The sequence below is a fragment of the Lissotriton helveticus genome, chromosome 12 (assembly GCF_964261635.1).
Source record: "Lissotriton helveticus chromosome 12, aLisHel1.1, whole genome shotgun sequence".
Lineage (NCBI taxonomy): Eukaryota > Metazoa > Chordata > Amphibia > Caudata > Salamandridae > Lissotriton > Lissotriton helveticus.
The window spans coordinates 870,958,352-870,978,396 of record NC_136073.1 but is presented as its reverse complement, the minus strand read 5'-3'; the positions used below and the strand labels follow the sequence as shown (position 1 = coordinate 870,978,396).

The 20,045-nt window shown below is 48.5% G+C and overlaps 1 protein-coding gene across 1 annotated transcript in view; it reads right to left on the bottom strand.

The window, feature by feature from the left end:
• The window catches only part of HAUS8 (HAUS augmin like complex subunit 8), a 42,426-nt gene that overhangs the window by 19,756 nt on the left and 2,625 nt on the right, over positions 1 to 20,045 (bottom strand). Inside the window, exons 2-3 of the mRNA XM_078669322.1 lie at positions 8,129 to 8,202; positions 408 to 466 (exon numbers count right to left, since the gene is read on the bottom strand). Coding sequence (XP_078525448.1) covers positions 408 to 466; positions 8,129 to 8,202 — 133 coding nt within the window. The remainder of the gene's footprint in view (positions 1 to 407; positions 467 to 8,128; positions 8,203 to 20,045) is intronic.

Genomic DNA, 20,045 nt, shown 5'->3' with positions numbered 1-20,045 from the left:
GCAGGGTGGCAAATACCAAACCTGCCTAGCCTCGATTCCACCTCTTTTACTCACCATCAGACACTCCCCACCCCTCTCTCTCACTTTTGCCGGTTCCATTTCACACCCAGCTTTCTAAAAGCCTTTGTTACTGTTTTTACGTTTTTCTCTTTATTTTCTCCTTTTGTGTTTTTCTCTCTCTTGCTCTGGGACAAAGTCCAATGAGGTAAAATATGGCTGGTCACAAAAATAAGTTTCGGTTGGCCCAATCTGCAACCACCGCCTCAAATTAAGCACTGGAATAGTTCCAAGCACACATCCTGTATCAATACAAATTCCATTTTCACGGTGTGGGTTTAGATCTCTGGGAATCATACAACCTATCTATTCCGGTCTTCCATCAAATAATATTAAATAATCAAATGTACCTTTGCAACTTTTTTCTTGTCATACTGCTGCATATAACGAGACTGCACCATCTTTCCACCTGAAAATATAAAAGTTAGCTCAGTGAAAATATACAAACCGTATAACCCTTTAATAAGCTAAAGTAATATTTAGTAAGCCAGCACTTAACAATAGGTGCATAGTCTCCTTCTGGACTGCTGGATATTAAAAGCAGCACTTCGCAGACCCTTACAGAAATGGGTAGTCTCCTTTCTTAGCTACTTGACCGTGAGCAAAGTTAATGAGATTCTTCTGCTTTTTACTACAGCAAGGCTGGATTTTTTAAAGCAGAGGAGTGGGGACACGCTTGAAAATAAGAGCTACTTATTAAAGAGGATGCAGAAGGCTATGTTTCACAGTCCAGTTAAAGGTGGCATGCACAAATTTTTTTTTTTGTTATTTCTTTTTATTGAAACTTTTAACAACACAAACAAGAAAAAACAACAAGGCAATACAATCAATCGAATGGCGAAGCGTCCTGTGTGTGGGGGGGGGGGGGGGAGGCATAAGATCATAATACAAACATTGACATTACAGGATGGGAGGAAAGAGGGATATAGCAAGTCCGGAGACAATCCAAGCATCACATTAGGAGGAATGTCGGGTCAAGGGGAAGGAGGATCTGCCACTAAGTGTGTGAAGGTAGGTGTACAGATGTCTCCCCGATAGTAGTTCCATCGACCCCAAATCTTGCCCCACTTGCAGGGCCTGCCGCGTGCAACATACACCGTCTTTTCTCTGAACATGCACCAGTCCATATTTTCCTTCCAGGCCAAGACTGTGGGCGGCCTCTGAGAGCCCCACAACTGGGCAATATCCCTCTTTGCGATCATATTGCCGAGGGTCACCCACTGAGTCTGGGCCAAATCAGTCATTGGGTTCCCAAACATTCAGCAAACATCGTCTAGCTTCAGGCAACAACGCAACACCCGTGACCTCTTCCATCACTGCATGCACTCGATTCCAGAAACGAACAACCACCGGGCACTCCCAGAGTATATGGAGAAAAGTGCCCAAGAGGCCGCAACCACGCCTGCACAGCCCATCCGAAGTATAACCCGTACTGACCAATCGTGGACCGGTAACATAGATCCTATGAAGAATCTTAAGCTGTACAAACCGGAGGCGGGCCGGAATTGCAACCTCTTTCGGCGAGGATATGGCCGACTGCCAGTCCTCGTCATCTAACTCCAAGCCATCACCGGTCCAAGCTTCCCTGAGGCTCTGTAGAAGGTCGGCCCTATTGTTTATCAACTTCTTGTAAATAAGTTGAAATCGTACTGTCGGGAACATGTCCGTCAAGCACCCGATCCTCAAGCGGCAAAGCCTCCGGAACAGTAGTGTCCGGAGGAAAAACCGCCATCAACGCGTGTCGGATCTGAGCATATCTAAAAAACTCCTTGTCACTCAAGTCATACTCCAGTCTCAATTCCTCAAAGGTTTTAACCCGATCCCTAGTCCATACATTGTTCACCCTGCCTATACCAATAACGTCCCATCTATCAAAACCTTTCGTCTTCCACAGGGAAGCGAGCCTCTCGGAAGCGAAAAGAGGGATTGCGCGTGTGAGTCTATCCTTCCATCCCATTGCATCGTTGGCATGATGCCAGACCTGCACAGCTATTTTGGTAGGGCCAGTAAGCGTCCTCCCAGCGGATTTCGTATAAAGCGCCCTGTTGTAGTCTCCACCAGGCATCAACCATCTGTCCATTTCGAACGCGGGATTCGACGCGGGCCGTACATGCCGTGGTTAATCGCCCCCAGCTGGGAGGCCCAGTAGTAGCGCTTAATAACCGGGAGAGCGATTCCACCGTCATACCAAGGAAGTGTTAACTTGGCAAGGGCTATGCGGGACCGCCCTCCCCATATCAGTTGTCTCTGCAAGCTTTCGACCTCTCGATAGTAACTGGCCGGGATGGTATCAAAAGTATTCTGGAGGGCATAGAGAAATCGGGGCAGTGACGTCATCTTGAATAAAGCCGCCCGTCCGAGCGGGGACAACGGAAGTCTACGCCATGCCTCAACATCGGACCGCAGGCGCCGAAGCGGGGGTAGCAGGTTACGTTCAAAGCGAACAACAGGATCCAAGGTGATAAACACCCCCAAGTGTTTGAAACCCGCGTGTACCACCTGTATTGGGCACCCACGCGGCAAGAGAGGAGAATCTCCCGAGAGAACGTACACGCAGGACTTGGACCAATTGATCACAAGGCCAGAGTTTTTACCGAAGGAAGTCAATACATCGAATAGCACTATTAGCGACTTCCGAGGAGACGTGAGGTATAGAAGGATGTCGCCAGTGTGGAGCGACACTCTGTCCTCGAAGTCGGGGGTACAACTATACCCTTCATTGAAGGTTCCCACCTCAGCCAAGCCGCCAAGGGTTCCAAAGCAAGGGCAAAAAGAAGCGGGGACAACGGGCACCCATGGCGAGTACCCCTCCCGAGAGAAATCAAGCCAGAGACACGACCATTAAAGACCACCTGAGCCAAGGGGTCATGATATAGTAACTTCACCCAACTGATGAAGACAGGGCCAAAACCAAACTTGGCGAGGGCGGCCCAAAGATATGGCTATTCCAGCGTATAAAACGCCATTGTGGCGTCCAAAGAGGCCAAAATGGCCGATTCACGCAGCGAGGACGCTCTCGCAAGGGCGCTATGCAGACGCCGAAGGTTAAGTGCCGTATTACGGTGGGGAATGAACCCGGACTGATCCGGATGGATCAGGTCGCAGACAACAGTTATCAAGCGATTCGCAAGCACTTTTGCGAGGATCTTAGGCTCGGCGTTCAAGAGCGAGATGGGCCTGTACGACGCGCAGCAATCCCGTGGCTTCCCCTCCTTGTGGATCACAACGATAGATGCAAGTCGTTGATCATAAGGGAGGGTACCAGCTTCTAGCGATTCTAAAAACATAGAGCGAAGATGCGGTGCTATTTTATCTGGACGTAGCTTATAAAGTTCGATGGGAAGTCCATTCGGACCCGTGGCCTTCCCGGATCTCACAGAGCGAACCGCGGCCGCGATCTCCTCGACGGAGAGTGTCGCGTCCATCAGCTCCCTATCCAGATCCGACAAGCAGGGCAAAGCAATATCCCTAAGAAGCAGATGCGAGTCCTGTTCCAGTCTATCCGATACTGGGGAGTAAACGGTTTGGAAATACTCAGAAAAACACTCCACAATCTCAACTGGGTCAGTCACTCTCACACCATCCGCCTTCTCAATCAAAGGAACCACACGACTAGCCCTCTCCCTCTTGTCCAACCAAGCAATCAACTTTCCAGCCTTATTACCCACGTCATACAAACGGCCTTGCTGCTCCCTACTCATCACCTTAGAGGCATCAGTGACCAGTGATATATAGTCAGTTTGTTTGATGCTGAGGTGGTGCAACCTGTCCTGAGTAACATCAGATTCCAGTTCTCTTTCTATGTCTGATATCTCAGTTTCAAGTCGGACCACTGCCTCGCACTTGCGCTTCTTAGCGTTATTAATGAACGATAAGGCGTGACCACGTATGACGGTCTTATAGGCTTCCCATAGCGAGACAGACGATGACACAGACCCCACATTATCCACAAAATATTGGTCGAGTGATTTGATCAGTTCCGTTCGGATCTTAGGGTCACGGAGATACCAAGGGTTTATCGGGGCTACCCGGCCCTCAGTTCCCGGCCCAGTTTCCATTACAAGCCATAAGGGGGAGTGATCTGAAATACCCCTAGCCAAGTGTCTGATTTCTTTAACCAACAGGGCCTGTGTTGCGGGCATCAGGATATAGTCTAGTCTCGAGAGGCTACCGTGTGCACCAGAGTGAAAGGTGTATTGCAATTGTCCAGAGTGGAGCAGCCTCCAGCAGTCTATCAATCCCAGAGTGTCAAGAAAGCCACCCAGCCAAGACTGGGACCTCCCAAGTTCTCTGGGAGGGTAGCGATCGCTATGCCCGGAGACCACTGAGTTGAAATCGCCGCCCACCACAAGAATGCCTTCTGGGAGCCCCAGTATCACCCTCCCCAGATCAGCAAAGGTCGTAGCCTGAAGGCCAGGTGGGACATAAACGGAGAGAGATGACTTTCCCCTCCCACCGTCCAGTAATGGCGGTGTAACGCCCCCTGTCGTCAAGAATGACGGCGTCGATCTCGAGGGGGAGGGAGGCCCTGACCAGGATACCCGCCCCCCTAGAGCCAGTGGTGAAGCCGGAGTGCGCAAGGAGACGGTAGCCCCTTCGATTCATAGCATGACATGTATTGCCTATCAAGTGTGTCTCTTGCAACAGCACGATATCAGGGGAGAGACGTCTCAAGAATTGGAACACCACACCACGTTTTATCCTGTCCCCCAACCCGTTAACATTCCAACATAGCAATTTTAGCCCCCTACCCCCATCCCGAACATGGTCGAAGCATCCACCCCACATTAGTCGCAACAGCCAAGTCCAAAAGTCCATCAATATAGTGCCTTGAAATGAACTAAACAAAAACAACTTCCTCCCTCCTCCCCCCAGTCTACCCCAGAAACAATACCCCCCCACCCTGCACCCCTGCGTTAGACTCAAAGGCCCCCCCAACTTGCAGTGTGCCCGTCGCCCTAGCAAATAACTAATCTGCGAAAAGAAACCCCCAAGGAGGAAGAGACTCACGTCCTCCGCCACCCCTGGAAAGCCAGCTCAATTAAAGCGAATTAAAGGATCCGCAAACCACGGCTGAAAGGTCTATATGAAGTCCAGCGAACCAAGTCCCATTACTATTCCTGCTCCATCGGGCCACCCCCGGCTCCACCAGAGTGTTCAGGATGTTCCTGCCCCCTGGGCAGCGTATCGATCCAGTCACTTGCAGCTTCAGGGTGATCAAAGAAGAACGTCCGATCTTCATGTACCACACGTAGCCGGGCTGGAAATAGCATTGCATATTTCATGTCCCTGTCTCTCAATCGTCTCTTCACTCCCTGAAACCCCATCCCCTGTTTTTGCACCAACTGAGTGAAGTCTGGGTAGAAACTCACCGTCGTATTCTCAAATTTCGTGGGGCCACCCAATCGCGATGCCTGCAGGATAGCGTCCCGATCACGGAAATTGAATATCCTGGCAATTATGGGCCGCGGGGTAGCACCCAGCTTAGGTTTACCACCCGGCACTCTGTGAGCCCTCTCCACCGCAAAGAATTTACTCAGGCCTTGGGGTGCCAGATGATTGACGATGAGGTCCTCCACGATGAGGTCAACATTTAAGTTGTCGGAATTCTCGGGGACACCCACAATACGGACGTTGTTCCGCCTAGCACGACTTTCAAAATCCTCCAGACGGCGGGAGAAGAAAGGGCCGTAAATTACGGACCTCCGTCTGTAGGTCGGAGACATCCGTCGTGAGGCTAGAAGTCTTCAAGTCCAGGGATTTAACTTTTTCATTCATTTTAGCTAAATCCGCCCTGATCTAGTTGACATAAGTCGCCACTGTGTCCAGTTTTTGAGCCAGGGTTTCATACTGCACACCGATTGAGGTCTTCATACTTGCAATGGCGCCCATAACATCGTGCAGAGTCAGGTCGTCGTCCGCCGTAGAATCATCTCCCCTGTCCACCGGATGCTTGCCCGTTCCACCGGGGGATCCCTTAGGATGGGTGTATTGATCCATGACATTAGATTGTATGGAGCCCCCACGGTGAACAGTCTTGGTCTTTCGCTTTTCAGCCTCGGGCTTGCCGGCCATCTTGGAAGCTATGTCCCCGAGGGGACCCTGAGATCTGGTGAAAATGGCTACGTCAAAATCACTCACAGATGATCATCCAAAGGACAATGTGTCTCACGTCACACACCAAGCGATGATGTACTGTCCCGGCCCTGGAGTAGGACCACAAATTAAAGGAGTCCCCAGGCAGCGGGGACAAATCCGCGGCGTAGAAGGATCCGGACCAAAAACGAAACCGAAAGCCACGTCCAGGGTCAAGAATCGGATCAGGGGCAACCGCTGTTGTTCAATTACCGCCCAGGCAGATATCAACTCGAGCCCGGGGCAGATCCGTGGAGCAGGCCAGGAAAGTTCAGATTGTCATAAAATCGGTTCCCTTAGACCAAATCAATTTTTGAAAGCAGCTGGTAGATCAGCCGGGTTGCATCTTTAATGATCAGTCGTCAGAACCAGGATTATAGTCAGGATAAGTGCCGGAGGTGGCGAAGGTCCGGGAGCCCTGTGCTCACGTGACCATCCCGGTTGCGCGCGAAGCTCCTCCGGGGGCATGCACAATTAAAGCAAAATCAATCCCTTGAGTAATATTTGCACTACACCAGGATTACATTTCAACTTTCTTTTATTAGACTTTTTACTGTTTGCTCATCCATCCATTTTGTGAGCCATCTTGAACATCTAATATCAAAGTAAGAAAATATGTTAAATGTAAGCTAGTTTAAAAGTGGTTTAAAATAATAACTCTGCCATAAATTAAAACGATAATAGCAAGGAATACAAAAAATATCAGTTTGTATTACTACCATATTTTAATGGATGGAAAACTGCAGAGGGTGTTTTCAAACGGACAGCCTGAGCGTTGATCACTCTCAGAGCCAATGTCAAAGAGAAGATAGAAAGAGCATGCAAGCACAGGGCAGAACTAAGAAGCCAAGTGCACAAAGTGAGTTACCTTGGCACAGAGAGGAGCCGAGCAATAGCTAACGAGGAGCTCGACCTGCCGTAAGAGGCTCGCATCGCTATAGCTAAGCACAGGCACCTACAGGCGGTTCGCCATAATGTATGCTATAAAAGTTACATTTGCATCTGTACCCATTCAGTTGTACAGCAAAGTAACCTAATCCTGGAATACATTATGCTTTCCTGGCATGTTGTCCTTTACTCCAAAATTTCCATGGATATATGGCACACAATTGGTGCTACAGACTTTACTCCTGGGAGTGGGAGGTTAGCTGAACAGCCTTCAGCCCATGTACTATCCACATAACAGGGTCTGATACTGAACAGTGCTGAACAGCATCGGACCCTGTTATGCGGCGCCTCCAATTCACCCTAGTGTCAAAGATCCCAGACACTCTGCAAGTATTTCTCGAAAATGTTAATCTACGCACAGATTTCACCAGACTCTGCACACATCAAGATCTTTGCCAGTTTGTCTAATCTGGAGTGACCACTGGCATAAATATTAACAAACATATCCTCAAAGACATTGTTCTTCAGAGTTCTAAATACGATATCTACGAGTACATTCCTGGAGGAATGAATCATATTTATGCCTACAATGTGCACCTTCAAGGAGTGATAAAAGAAGCTAGTATGTGCCCTATGGAAGCGTGGCAGCCTGCCATTTGTTGCAGGACAGTTAACTAAATAAACTAAAAGCACAAAGCAGGTCTAATAGTTTGAATCGAGTGGTTAGTGGATCCATTTAAGCAAGAGAATAGTCATACCAGAAAATCTAAATGATCTGTCGAAATTAACCAGGACAAAGAGATGAAAGCTGTGCCTGTGACCGTAACTAAAGCAGAAAAGACTGAAGTAACCCTTGAGTGGGAAAGAATGTAGGGCCCGAGGATCCTCAGCTGCAGCTGAATTCCAAGTTGTCATAAAGAAACCAATAAAGTGTAAAAAGTAAAACAGAGAAAATTCATGCAAGCCCAGAAATACAATAAAAAACATTTTTTTTTTTTAATCAACTGTTTTACAATGGTCCCTTGAACAATGCCTCTACAATTCTTACCTTTAGGCTTTTTAACAGTGATTTCATTACTACTCCCAGAGCTATTGGTGGATACATCCTCTGCGGGGGCGCTCCTAACAGAAAAGAGAAGATGTTTTCAGTTTACAAGCATGTTTACTCGCGGCACTTGGCTTTTCTGACGGAAGTGCACACTATTTTAACATGCATCTTACGCCTCCTTTTCATCTCTTCTATTTGAAAGGATTTGTAAAACACCAAACAAACAAATAATCATCAGCAGCCCTCTCTATGTTTCAACTGTCTTGAAACAAAAACAAGGTGTTCCTCTGCCTTGCCTTCAAGTCCCTTTTGAGCTCACTCAAATATGTTTGATAAACATAAACAGTGGAAATATCGCCCATGTTCAAAATCCTAAATGATCTTTTTTGCAAGTCTTTTTTAAGTGCACAGTAATTATATAGAAGGACAGTATTTTTAAAAAAATGACTAGCAAGTTAAAGTTTCACAAGTGTGGATCCAAGTGGTTAACACTTTACATGAACCTGTCAAAGGGATGATTTTTGTTGTTGTTGTTGATTTTTTAAGAAATTAACAGAGAATAGAATTTACAAAACTATGAAGTATCCGAAAAACTAGAACATAACATTAGTATGCAACGGGATTTTCCTATATAAGTAAATAGATACGGTCAGTGTAAATATACAGGTCGAAATGGTATACCGAGTACTGGTTTTAATATTCTCTCTTTATAGGTTGATTATGTTAACTCTACCTGTATTGTACAGGGTCTTATCAAGACAGCTTTCTCTCTTTTCAGCCTTAAGTCAGATATAGCTAGTGCTACCCTATTTCGATGATGTATGGAGCCATAAAAGCATTAAAGAGAGAAAGAGCATGAAGAGCAGAGAGAGGGTCTGAGTGACAGGAGTGGGATGAAGACCAGCAGTGTCTATATTCTTCTCTCGGGCTCTGTGTCCTTTGAACTTTGGGACAACATCTCTGGTAACCCAAGACTGTATCTGTAGTTTCACAGGGTTGACAGAAGACAGAAGGTTTGGATGTTGGCAAGAGCAAGCCTAGTTTCTCTCCCAAGCAGCAAGGGGATTTGAATTTATAAGGAAGTTGTGGTTTATGTTGTCAGCACTATTTATAAAACAGATCCAAGCCCATCAAGTAAGATGAATATATTGTTAGAATGTTTTCATTCACATAAAATGGTCTTGATTCCCACTTACAGAACTTCTAGTAAAAGTAGGTGATCAGTGTTTATAAAAGGAGTGGCGTCAAGGGACTAGGGGGTTATAAAACAATTGTTAACATTCCAAGTAATATCCATTACTAAATAGGTCCTTGAAAGAACTTTCTAGTTCGACCCAAAACAATGTAATTTTTTTGCAGGAGAAAAACATATTTCATAGCTCCCATAGACTCTTAAAATGCCAGCAGGAGTAGGATCTTAATAGTCCAGCCTTAAATACTTCATCTGTGATCCAAAAGCGGATGTGTTTATCCTAATCTTGCGTTAAAAGCAAACAGGATCTGATATCAGGCGGTTTGGACAGCAAGTCACAAGATACTCCTGCATCAACAACTCCCTTCCTTCCACTGTCACACCACAGATCCCATCTACAGTGAACATATATGCCACACTAATGGGGTAAAGGATTGTCGACGAGCATCTCTCCCACCACAACCACCAGAGCCCTACCCGTAAGTAAAACAACAGCTGACCAGCGGCTGCATCAATTAACGGGTGCCTGTGCGCTACCCAAGAGCCATGTTATTCAAAGTAACCATTCACAAAAAGTCAGCCTGTAGCTCAACGTTAAGTGTTCCTTATTGTGTGCTTTATATCACAGATAAGCATTATTTAGTAAAAACTTCTCGGGACGGTATGATGCTAAAGTTAAATACAGTGTGAAAAAAACACACAGGCAACTATCAGCCTGATTCATCAACGGGACGTTTTGCGTGGCCCTATTAGCGATTCATAGCGATTCGCTATCAGGGACACGCAAAACGGGATTCATGAATATTTTAGAGAAAAGAAAGCGATTCGCACGCGTCCGCAAATACCGGTTGCGACTTTCGAAAATCGCATATTAACCGCTATTTCCGGCAACAACCGTGTCGAAATTGCGAATTCTCTAATAGCGTGATCGTCAATTGCGGGAGCTAAAATAGCGCGAGATCGGGAAAACGGGAAGTCGCATGTCGAGCACAGCCAGGAAGCAGCCAGGGCCCACCCCCATACACCACAGTGAGGCAGACCTCGAGTCAGCAACTGGAAGAGTTCCAGCAAATCTGTGAGGAAAGTACAGAGCAACTACAGTGCAGCAATGTCAGAGGTTCCTGGGCCCAGCAACACCACAGGGCGAAAAAAAAAGCTGAAATTCTCCGAGCTGGAGTTGGAGCATTTAATTGAAGGGGTGGTGGCCAACCACTCCAAACTGTTTGGGAAGGACTCCAGGAGGGTGGCAGAACAGGAAAAACGCAGGATCTGGCAGGGTATAGCGTCGACGGTGAACTCCGTGGGTGTGGCCGACAGGTCACTTGACGAACTGAAAAAACGCTGGTACGACCTCAGAGGTCGTGCCAAAGAGAGGGTGGCAGAGCGCCTTGGAGAATCATCGGGCACAGGAGGGGGAGAACCTACAGTCCCTCCAAACACCCCCATGGAGGACCAGGTAGAGAACACCCTGGAGACAGAGGCGGTCATCGGAGTGACACGTATGGACTCATCCCGCACCACCCAAGACACCCGAGGTAAGTGGCATGCGACAGCGACCCTGTCCCCTATGAATGTCCATGACCTATTAGCCTCCCATATTGTTCCATAGTCATGCCATCGTTCCACATCAGGTAATGCCCTGAAGCATTGTGGGACATGTAGTGTGGCCACAATGTAGATTTACCACAATGCAGCCAGACAGGTTCCAAAGTACGCAAAGCCATAGCCAATCAAGGAATGTCACCCAGCATGCATGTAGCAACTGCACGTGTGACAGATACATGCAACTAATGAACGTCCAGTTCCCCTCACAGGTGGTGCAGACAGCAGCGACAGCGAGAGGCTGCAAATAGATGAGGAGGCACTGGATGAGGAGGAGGTTACGCCACATACACAGCCACCAGCCTCTGCCCCAGCAACTACTCCCGCAGTCAGATCCACCACCAATGTGCCACCAGCCTCTGCCCCAGCAAATACTACCGCTGCCAGATCCACCACCAATGTGCCACCAGCCTCTGCCCCAGCAAATACTACCGCTGCCAGATCCACCACCAATGTGCCACCAGCCTCTGCCCCAGCAAATACTACCGCAGCCAGATCCACCACCAGGGTGCCACCAGCCTCTGCCCCAGCAAATACTACCGCAGCCAGATCCACCACCAGGGTGCCACCAGCCTCTGCCCCAGCAAATACTACCGCTGCCAGATCCACCACCAATGTGCCACCAGCCTCTGCCCCAGCAAATACTACCGCTGCCAGATCCACCACCAATGTGCCACCAGCCTCTGCCCCAGCAAATACTACCGCAGCCAGATCCACCACCAGGGTGCCTCCAGCCCCTGCCGCACCAACAACGCCTGCAGTGACACCACCAGCAGCTGGTGCTTCTACATCAGGGCCCGCGACAGCGCCAACACAGCGGCAACCCACTGTGACAGGCCAGCAGAGCAGGCGTGGCACGCCTCGCCTGCAGACCAATGCACCTAGCAGCAGGAGGGGGAATGGACCGGCGCTGCTGAGAGTGAGCGTGGAAAGGCGCATGCTCCGTATCCATCAGCTGCAAGCACGGCAGCAAGGTGCCATACAGCTACAGCTGTACAACATTGGGCGCAATGTTGCCGGAGTGGGGGACCGGATGGACCGCATGACGGCAGCCATGGAAGGTGTGGGTGAGGGAATGGCCAGCATGACTGCAGCCATGGCAGGTGTGGGGGAGGGTATGGCCCGCATTACTGCAGCCATGGAGGCCAACACTGCTGCTAATACATCGCAGCGCAACGCAGCACGCCGCCGCCACCGGCAGCTATTGACCAGGCTGACCGCCTACACCAGGTCCAATTATATAATTAGCAATGCCACATCCCAGTTGTCGCGGCGGTCCCTTGCGCAGCAGGTGCAGCTCATCCAGTGCTGCGAGGATGTGGCCAGGGTCCTTGAGCACCTGACCAGTGCCGTGACAGCACTACACCGCCCTGCTCTACCTGCCACTGTTGGGGGTGATGAAGGCAGTGAGGGGACATCTAGTATGAGCAGCCACTCTGCCTCACACGTAGGGACACTCAGGCGCAGCACCAGGCCCACAGCAGCTGCACGTGGCATGGATGAAGATGAGCCGCAGAGGCGTTTGGGTGGTACGCGCAGGAGGTGCACATGACTTTCTATGACTCAAAGTGGCACAGGCTGAGTATAAGCCTGCCCTGTTCTTTCGCACAGCAGTATGCTGAAATACTGTAAGCAAAGTCAACATAAATAGTTATACCATTATTGTGAATGAAACAAAAAATTTATTTTAACAGCACACATTGGCGTAGTGTCATTATTGATTTCTGCATGCATTTGTGATTTGTGGGGTGAGGGTGCATCAGAAATTGTTCAGGGTGATGTGGTTGCGACGTCTGTGGCCTTCAGCAGGATTCTCCCCGTGTGCAAGGCGTCATGAGCAGGTGGCTGGTCGTCCCCTTCAGATTCACTGCCAGATATGTCGACTGGGATCCTGCGCTTGGTTGCAATGTTATGCAGTATTGCGCAGACAGCCACAATGCGGCAGCACATTGCAGGACTGTAATACATGGCCCCACCTGTCTTGTGCAGTATGCGGAACCTGCTTTTGAGCAACCCAAATGTCCTTTCTATGCAGTTCCGTGTCCGAATGTGCGCAACATTGTAGCGGCGTTGCTGGGGTGTAGCAGGGTTGAGGTATGGGGTGAGGAGGTAATCACGGAGGGCGTAGCCACTGTCACCTGAATGAGAGGAACAGAGGGTGAGTGCCTGTGCTGCGCTGCTACTTCATAGCAATGTGACTTTGTCGACAAAGTGTACTTACCAAGTAGGTGTCCTTCCCCAAAGTCTCCCCATGCCAGTCGTGTGTGGAGGCCGCTGTGCCGGAATATATAGGAGTCGTGGGTACTCCCTGGGTACTGGGCCACAATGTCTGTGATGTAAGTCTTGGCATTGCAGACCATCTGTATGTTGAGGGAGTGGTAGTTTTTCCGATTGCGGAACATATACTCCGTGGCAGCTGGTGGGCAGATGGCGACGTGTGTACAGTCTATGCATCCCAGTACATGCGGAAAATGTGCTACATTGTAGAATTGTAGCTTGGTCTGGTGCAATTCCTGTTGGCTGGTGGGAAATTGTATGTATGTATCGGTGTAGCTGGGTCAGCATTGCGTCAACAAAAGTCTTGAGGCAGCGTGACATGGTGGGCTGGGATATCCCCCCAGCAGCCGCTACTATCCCCTGGAAGCTCCCAGAGGCCAGGAGGTGCAGGCTACACAATACCTGCACATGTGTAGGCACCGCATTGGTACGCCTTGTTGGGTGCTGCATCAGGGGGTCAAGGTCTTGTATGAGCTGGATGATCATTTCCCCATTTAGCCTGTATTTAGCATATATCTGCTCTCTTGTCTGGCCCAGCAAGGTCACCCGCTGGCGGAATATCCTCTCCTGGATCTGGCGTCTCCTCCGTGCTGCTCGCTGTAGCCTTCGGCGCCTCACGACCATGTACATTCCCGGCATTGTGGAACTCCGAATGCAGCTGCTGAATGTCCTTATGTGTGATTGGTCAACCCTGAACCGGTTAATGATTGGCCAACAGTTTTTTGAAAAAAAATTCCCATGGCTTTTATGGTTACCACCTGCTTTGAGTTGTCCTTAAATAGCGCCGCGCAAACAGCGAAATTTGGATTTTTCTCTATTTGCGGTAGTTCATGAATACCGATTGCGATTGTTTAGCGAAATCGCTATTTTTTTCGCATAATCCGTGGATAGTCGCATTTTCCGATTCGCTAGCGGGATTGTGCGATTATTATTGCGAATTCGCTATTATGTGTTTGCGATTTAATGATGAATGCCGATTTTCGACATTGCGCCCGCAATTGCATTTTCGCAGCTATTGCGGGCGCAATTTTGCTTGATGAATCAGGCGGTAAGGCCAGACAGACCTTTTATTCCACTGGGAATTTTCCTGGTGGGTCGGAGACCTTCGAGCCCAGATTTGAAAGGCCAGGGCAGCTCACAGAGGCTCTGTCACTTTCTCTCGTTCACTTTTGCAGTAGGCATCGGGAGGCTTCAAGACTAAGAAAGAGAGGGAGGGAGAGGGAAGGTAGAGAAAAAGTGATAGGAGAGGGAGATTGGATGGATGGAATATGAAATTGCACTCGAAGACAAATGAAGCAGAGCTGGTTAGAGCATTTTTTGTTTGCCATGGCTGCTATTGGTTTCCCATGAGGCCCTGCATTGACCGCTTTAAATGTGAGTGACCCTGAGAAAGCAGACTAAACCAATGCAAAACAGTGGAGTATTAGGAAACTATCCCAATTGTGCCACACTTTTCAACTAATGTTTGCCCATTCAGCATATGTCCCCAATCAGTAACCTTTGTTTTTGAGGCACTCAGAATTACCACGTATGGCCTTGGCCACTGGAATTATATCATTCTGTGGCTGTCGTAGTTTCTGAATAATTATGGATTTGCCACATAACCCATCATCTGCTGCATATTCTGTAGATTTCAGCCCAAAAATACTTTGTTTCTAGCTCAAACAAAGCAAAAGTGACTAAAAACGTGGCTGTATGTTACCATGCCGTGAAAGACCCTTCACAAAAGTTGACTGGTCATCTCTCCCTAGGCGCTTGAAGAAGTGGTGCTTCAGCACCTCCACAAATGATCCTGCTGGAATTCAGAAGGTGAATGAGCAATAAAGATATGTTTAAACTGTGTGTATATCGGTCAGGTGCTGCGCATTCAAAGACAGCAGTCAACTATCAGGAAATATCGTCTAACAAATTGCAGCCTATTTGGAAACCGGTGTGTACTTATATTTTTCAGATTCCAAAGTGAGAGGATTTTGTAAAAGTGATCTAGGGATAATCCTGCTGGTGTACTCGAAATGAAAGAAAAGGCTATAGCAAGTAATTTTTTTGTATGTTCATAAAAACATTTACATTTTGGGGAAATGAACTACACACATATTTCAAATTATATCCGCAATTAGGAAAGCACAAATATAGACCTTGTTTGCAATTCTGAAATGTGTTGAAAATAAAGATTTTAACAGGATCAAAAGAAATCAAGACACTTTACTTGGTGATGCACAAGTGATTAATATTCACTGAAACCCAATTTCCACACGCATTCGTTTTTTTGCACTATATTTTTAACAGTAAAACTGCATTAACTTGCATAATGTATTAGCACATTTCAATGGAAAATGTGCTGTAACTGACAGTGCGCTACCTCACTAGTGCTCCAAAATGTGCTGAAAGGGGGGGGGGGGCTGCTGACCCATCTGGGCACAGGGGTTTAGTTGAAGAGCCGGGTCTTGCGATCTTCCTGAATTGGGTAACCGACGAGGATTGCCTGGAGGTGGAGAGGCAGGGTGTTCCAGGTCTTGGCGGTTTGGTAAGAGAAGGATCTTCCTCCGGCTCTGGTCTTCTTGATCCGTGGGGTGATGGCCAGGGCAAGTTAGGCGGAGTGAAGGCACCTAGCGGGAACGTGGAATGAGAGGCAGTGGTTTAGATATGCTGGTCCTGCGCCGTGGAGAGTTTGTAGGCATATGTGAGGAGCTTAAAGGTGATTCTTCCGTTGACTGGGAGCCAGTGTAGTTCTCGAAGGTGTTTGGTGATGTGACTGCGGCACAGGATGTTGAGGATCAGTCTGGCTGCAGCATTTTGAACGTTCTGTAGTTGCCTGAGAAATTTCTGGGTGGTGCCGGCATAGACTGCGTTGCTGTAGTCTAGTATGCTGGTGATGTGGGGATCCATGTAATGTCTTTCGAAGCAGGCCGAGCGTGTGGAAGCATGAGGAGGATATGGCGTTGATGTGGGAGTTCATTGTGAGCAACATGTTACAACCTTACCACTCTCCTGCTGAATGGGCGTGCCTCGTGTGACACTTATTTTTGTGTGACGCTTCGATCTTACATTATCCCTATGACTAAAGTGATAAAATATTAATGACAACACCCCCACTCTAAAACAAGCATTGGAAATGCAATAGGTCTCGCATTAGAAAAGTTGGAGTTATTGGTCTTGTAAATGACATTTTATTTATTTGTTGGTTTTTAAAATTGCTAAATTGATGGCTTTGTCATTTACAATGTCAATAGTTATAACTTTCGCGAATGTGACACCTATAGCATTTGGAATGCAACATGTTTTGTATTTACGTGACTTAGATGACAGCTCTGGTCGTTAGGCCACATCTCTAGAGAGCAGGAGAGTGCAGCAGGGGAGAGAAGCACAGCAATGCAATAGGTCTCGCATTAGGAAAGTTTGAGCTATTGGTATTGTAAAGGACACATTTTTTATTTATGTGCTTGTTTTGAAAATAGCGAAATTAATAGCTTTGTTATTTACAATGCCAATAGTTTTATCTTTCGCAAATGTGACACCTATTGTAACACAATATGTGTTGTGAGGGTGAGTGAGGGTGAGGGTGAGGGGTTGAGGGTGAGTGAGGGTGAGGGGTTGAGGGTGAGTGAGGGTGAGGGGTTGAGGGTTTGAGGTTGAGTGAGGGTGAGGGGTTGAGGGTTTGAGGTTGAGTGAGGGTGAGGGGTTGAGGTTGGGTGAGGGTTTGAGGTTGAGTGAGGGTGAGGGGTTGAGGGTGAGTGAGGGTGTGAGGGGTTGAGGGTGAGTGAGGGTGTGAGGGGTTGAGGGTGTGAGGGGTTGAGGGTGAGTGAGTGTGAGGGGGTGAGGGGGGTTGAGGGTGAGGGGGTGAGGGGTTGAGGGTGAGGGGTTGAGGGTGAGGGGTTGAGGGTGAGGGGTTGAGGGTGAGGGGTTGAGGGTGAGGGGTTGAGGGTGAGGGGTTGAGGGTGAGGGGTTGAGGGTGAGGGGTTGAGGGTGAGGGGTTGAGGGTGAGTGAGGGTGAGGGGTTGAGGGTGAGGGGTTGAGGGTGAGTGAGGGTGAGGGGTTGAGGGTGAGTGAGGGTGAGGGGTTGAGGGTGAGAGGTTGAGGGTGAGTGAGGGTGGGTGAAAGAGTGAGGGTGAGGGGTTGAGGGTGAGTGAGGGTGGGTGAAAGAGTGAGGGTGAGGGGTTGAGGGTGAGTGAGGGTGGGTGAAAGAGTGAGGGTGAGGGGTTGAGGGTGAGTGAGGGTGGGTGAAAGAGTGAGGGTGAGGGGTTGAGGGTGAGTGGGGGTGAGGGTGAGTGAGTGGGGGTGAGGGTGAGTGAGGGGTTGAGGGTGAGGGGTTGAGGGTGAGGGGTTGAGGGTGAGTGAGGGTGAGGGGTTGAGGGTGAGGGGTTGAGGGTGAGGGGTTGAGGGTGAGTGAGGGTGAGTGAGGGTGAGAGGGTGAGTGGGGGTGAGGGTGAGTGAGTGAGGGTGAGTGAGGGTGAGTGAGGGTGAGTGAGGGTGAGTGAGGGTGAGTGAGGGTGAGTGAGGGTGAGTGAGGGTGAGTGAGGGTGAGTGAGGGTGAGTGAGGGTGAGTGAGGGTGAGTGAGGGTGAGTGAGGGTGAGTGAGGGTGAGTGAGGGTGAGTGAGTGAGGGTGAGTGAGTGAGGGTGAGTGAGTGAGGGTGAGTGAGTGAGGGTGAGTGAGTGAGGGTGAGTGAGTGAGGGTGAGTGAGTGAGTGAGGGTGAGTGAGTGAGGGTGAGTGAGTGAGTGAGGGTGAGTGAGTGAGGGTGAGTGAGTGAGGGTGAGTGAGTGAGGGTGAGTGAGTGAGGGTGAGTGAGTGAGGGTGAGTGAGTGAGGGTGAGTGAGTGAGGGTGAGTGAGTGAGGGTGAGTGAGTGAGGGTGAGTGAGGGTGAGGGTGAATGAGGGTGAGGGGTTGAGGGTGAGTGAGGGGTTGAGGGTGAGTGAGGGGTTGAGGGTGAGTGAGGGGTTGAGGGTGAGTGAGGGTGAGGGGTTGAGGGTGAGTGAGGGTGAGGGGTTGAGGGTGAGTGAGGGGTTGAGGGTGAGTGAGGGTGAGGGGTTGAGGGTGGGTGAGGGGTTGAGGGTGGGTGAGGGTGAGGGGTTGAGGGTGGGTGAGGGTGAGGGATTGAGGGTGAGTGAGGGTGAGGGGTTGAGGGTGAGTGAGGGTGAGGGGTTGAGGGTGAGTGAGGGTGAGGGGTTGAGGGTGAGTGTGGATGAGTGTGAGGGTGAGGGGGTGAGGGTGAGTGAGGGGGTGAGGGGTTGAGGGTGAGTGAGGGGGTGAGGGGTTGGGGGTGAGAGGGGTTGAGGGTGAGGGTGAGGGGTTGAGATGGGTTCATATAAGGTTCCAAAGGCGAGGCCTATTGGCTATGCCAGTGCTTGTTTTATTATTACAGTTTTCTGTTTTATTTTTAGCAGTATTTGAATCACGAGTTAATTTCCCTGTAACTGTCTGACACGAACCTGGGCTGAGTGCACGGCAGAGGCTTTCCACCATACTGTAAATCGAAGGGGAAATCCCTCTATGAACACTGTAATTACAGGTTCATTAAATAGCTATCCAGCGGCCGGTACGAGCGAAATGGCCGTTAAAGGTTGTGCAGACTAATATGGTCAGTATGCAGTGGCACTAAAATTTATGACGCCCTGAAGAAATTGCCTGAATGTCTATATGGCAATGAAACATGTCGGCAAGTACAATAGTAGTGGAGGTTGGATAGGTAGTGACCTCACTTACTATTTTTAGATCCTCACACCCAACACAAGCAAAATAATAAAGTGATTTATTTGTGTTGACGTGTGTTTTGTGTTTTTACATGTTGTGTTTTTACACGTTGTTGGATTCTTTGTAGATCACTAGTTCTTTGATCTTCCTTTTCCACTGCATATTCTATTTACACAAATCTTTCTTTGTGTTTTGGACACTTTCTCCTTTCCTTTCTGAGCTTGAAAACACCGATGATGAGAACAGGGCAACCCTGGTGAGTACCAGCCAGGTTCCCGATGGTGGTGCGTCCGTGAGGTGTTGTTTTCTCGCTCTCACTCACATTTTTTTGTCATTTATGTTGCACGGATGACACTAAGGTGTATGAGTGTTTATGTCTCACAACTGATCTAATTTTTGGAACGGGCGTTTTGTTAAAAGAGGCACCATCCAGGGCTATACCAACTACCCTAACTAACTAAAAATAAGAGAGTTGTTTGATGCAATATTGTTGCAGAAATTGGTATACCCATGAATATAAGGATAGATCTTTATGTGCCTGAACAGGTCTAGGTCTTGTTTTTGTATGTGACACGAACCTCGAACAATTATATGAGCTATGTGCATGTTGTACTATTTTGGAAATCTTGAAAAACTCAAATAACAGATTCAAACAAAAAAATCACTACATCGTTACGTGCTTCATGTGCAGATTTTTAACCCCACATCCTACTGCCTTGAGTCTATTGCGCGCGCTGTTCCAAGCTGTGCACGTAGGCCTCCTGAGACGTTTGTGTACCAATGCGTGCCGTCATGGTTGTGTGACGTTTTCTCCGTGCATGCTGGGAATGTCACACACGCTCAGTATAATGTGCTTGAGTAGAGTGCGCTAAATATGGACAACCTTTCACTGCTCACACAGTTTATTATTGCAACAGAAGCTTATATGCAGGAACGCATTGAGGCAACTTTCAAGACTTAACTAGCTTTGAGGTGTGTTTCCTCTGCTTGTTTCATTGTGAAAATTATTTGACTTGTTAAAGTATGGCTTCAAATAAGTTATTTAATCATTAACCCAGTCCATTTCTCCAGATTCCTGGTAAACCACAGGTCAAATGGCAACTGTGATTTAGAGCATATGAGAACTGTATTATCGCAAATGATGGAAAAGATATCTCA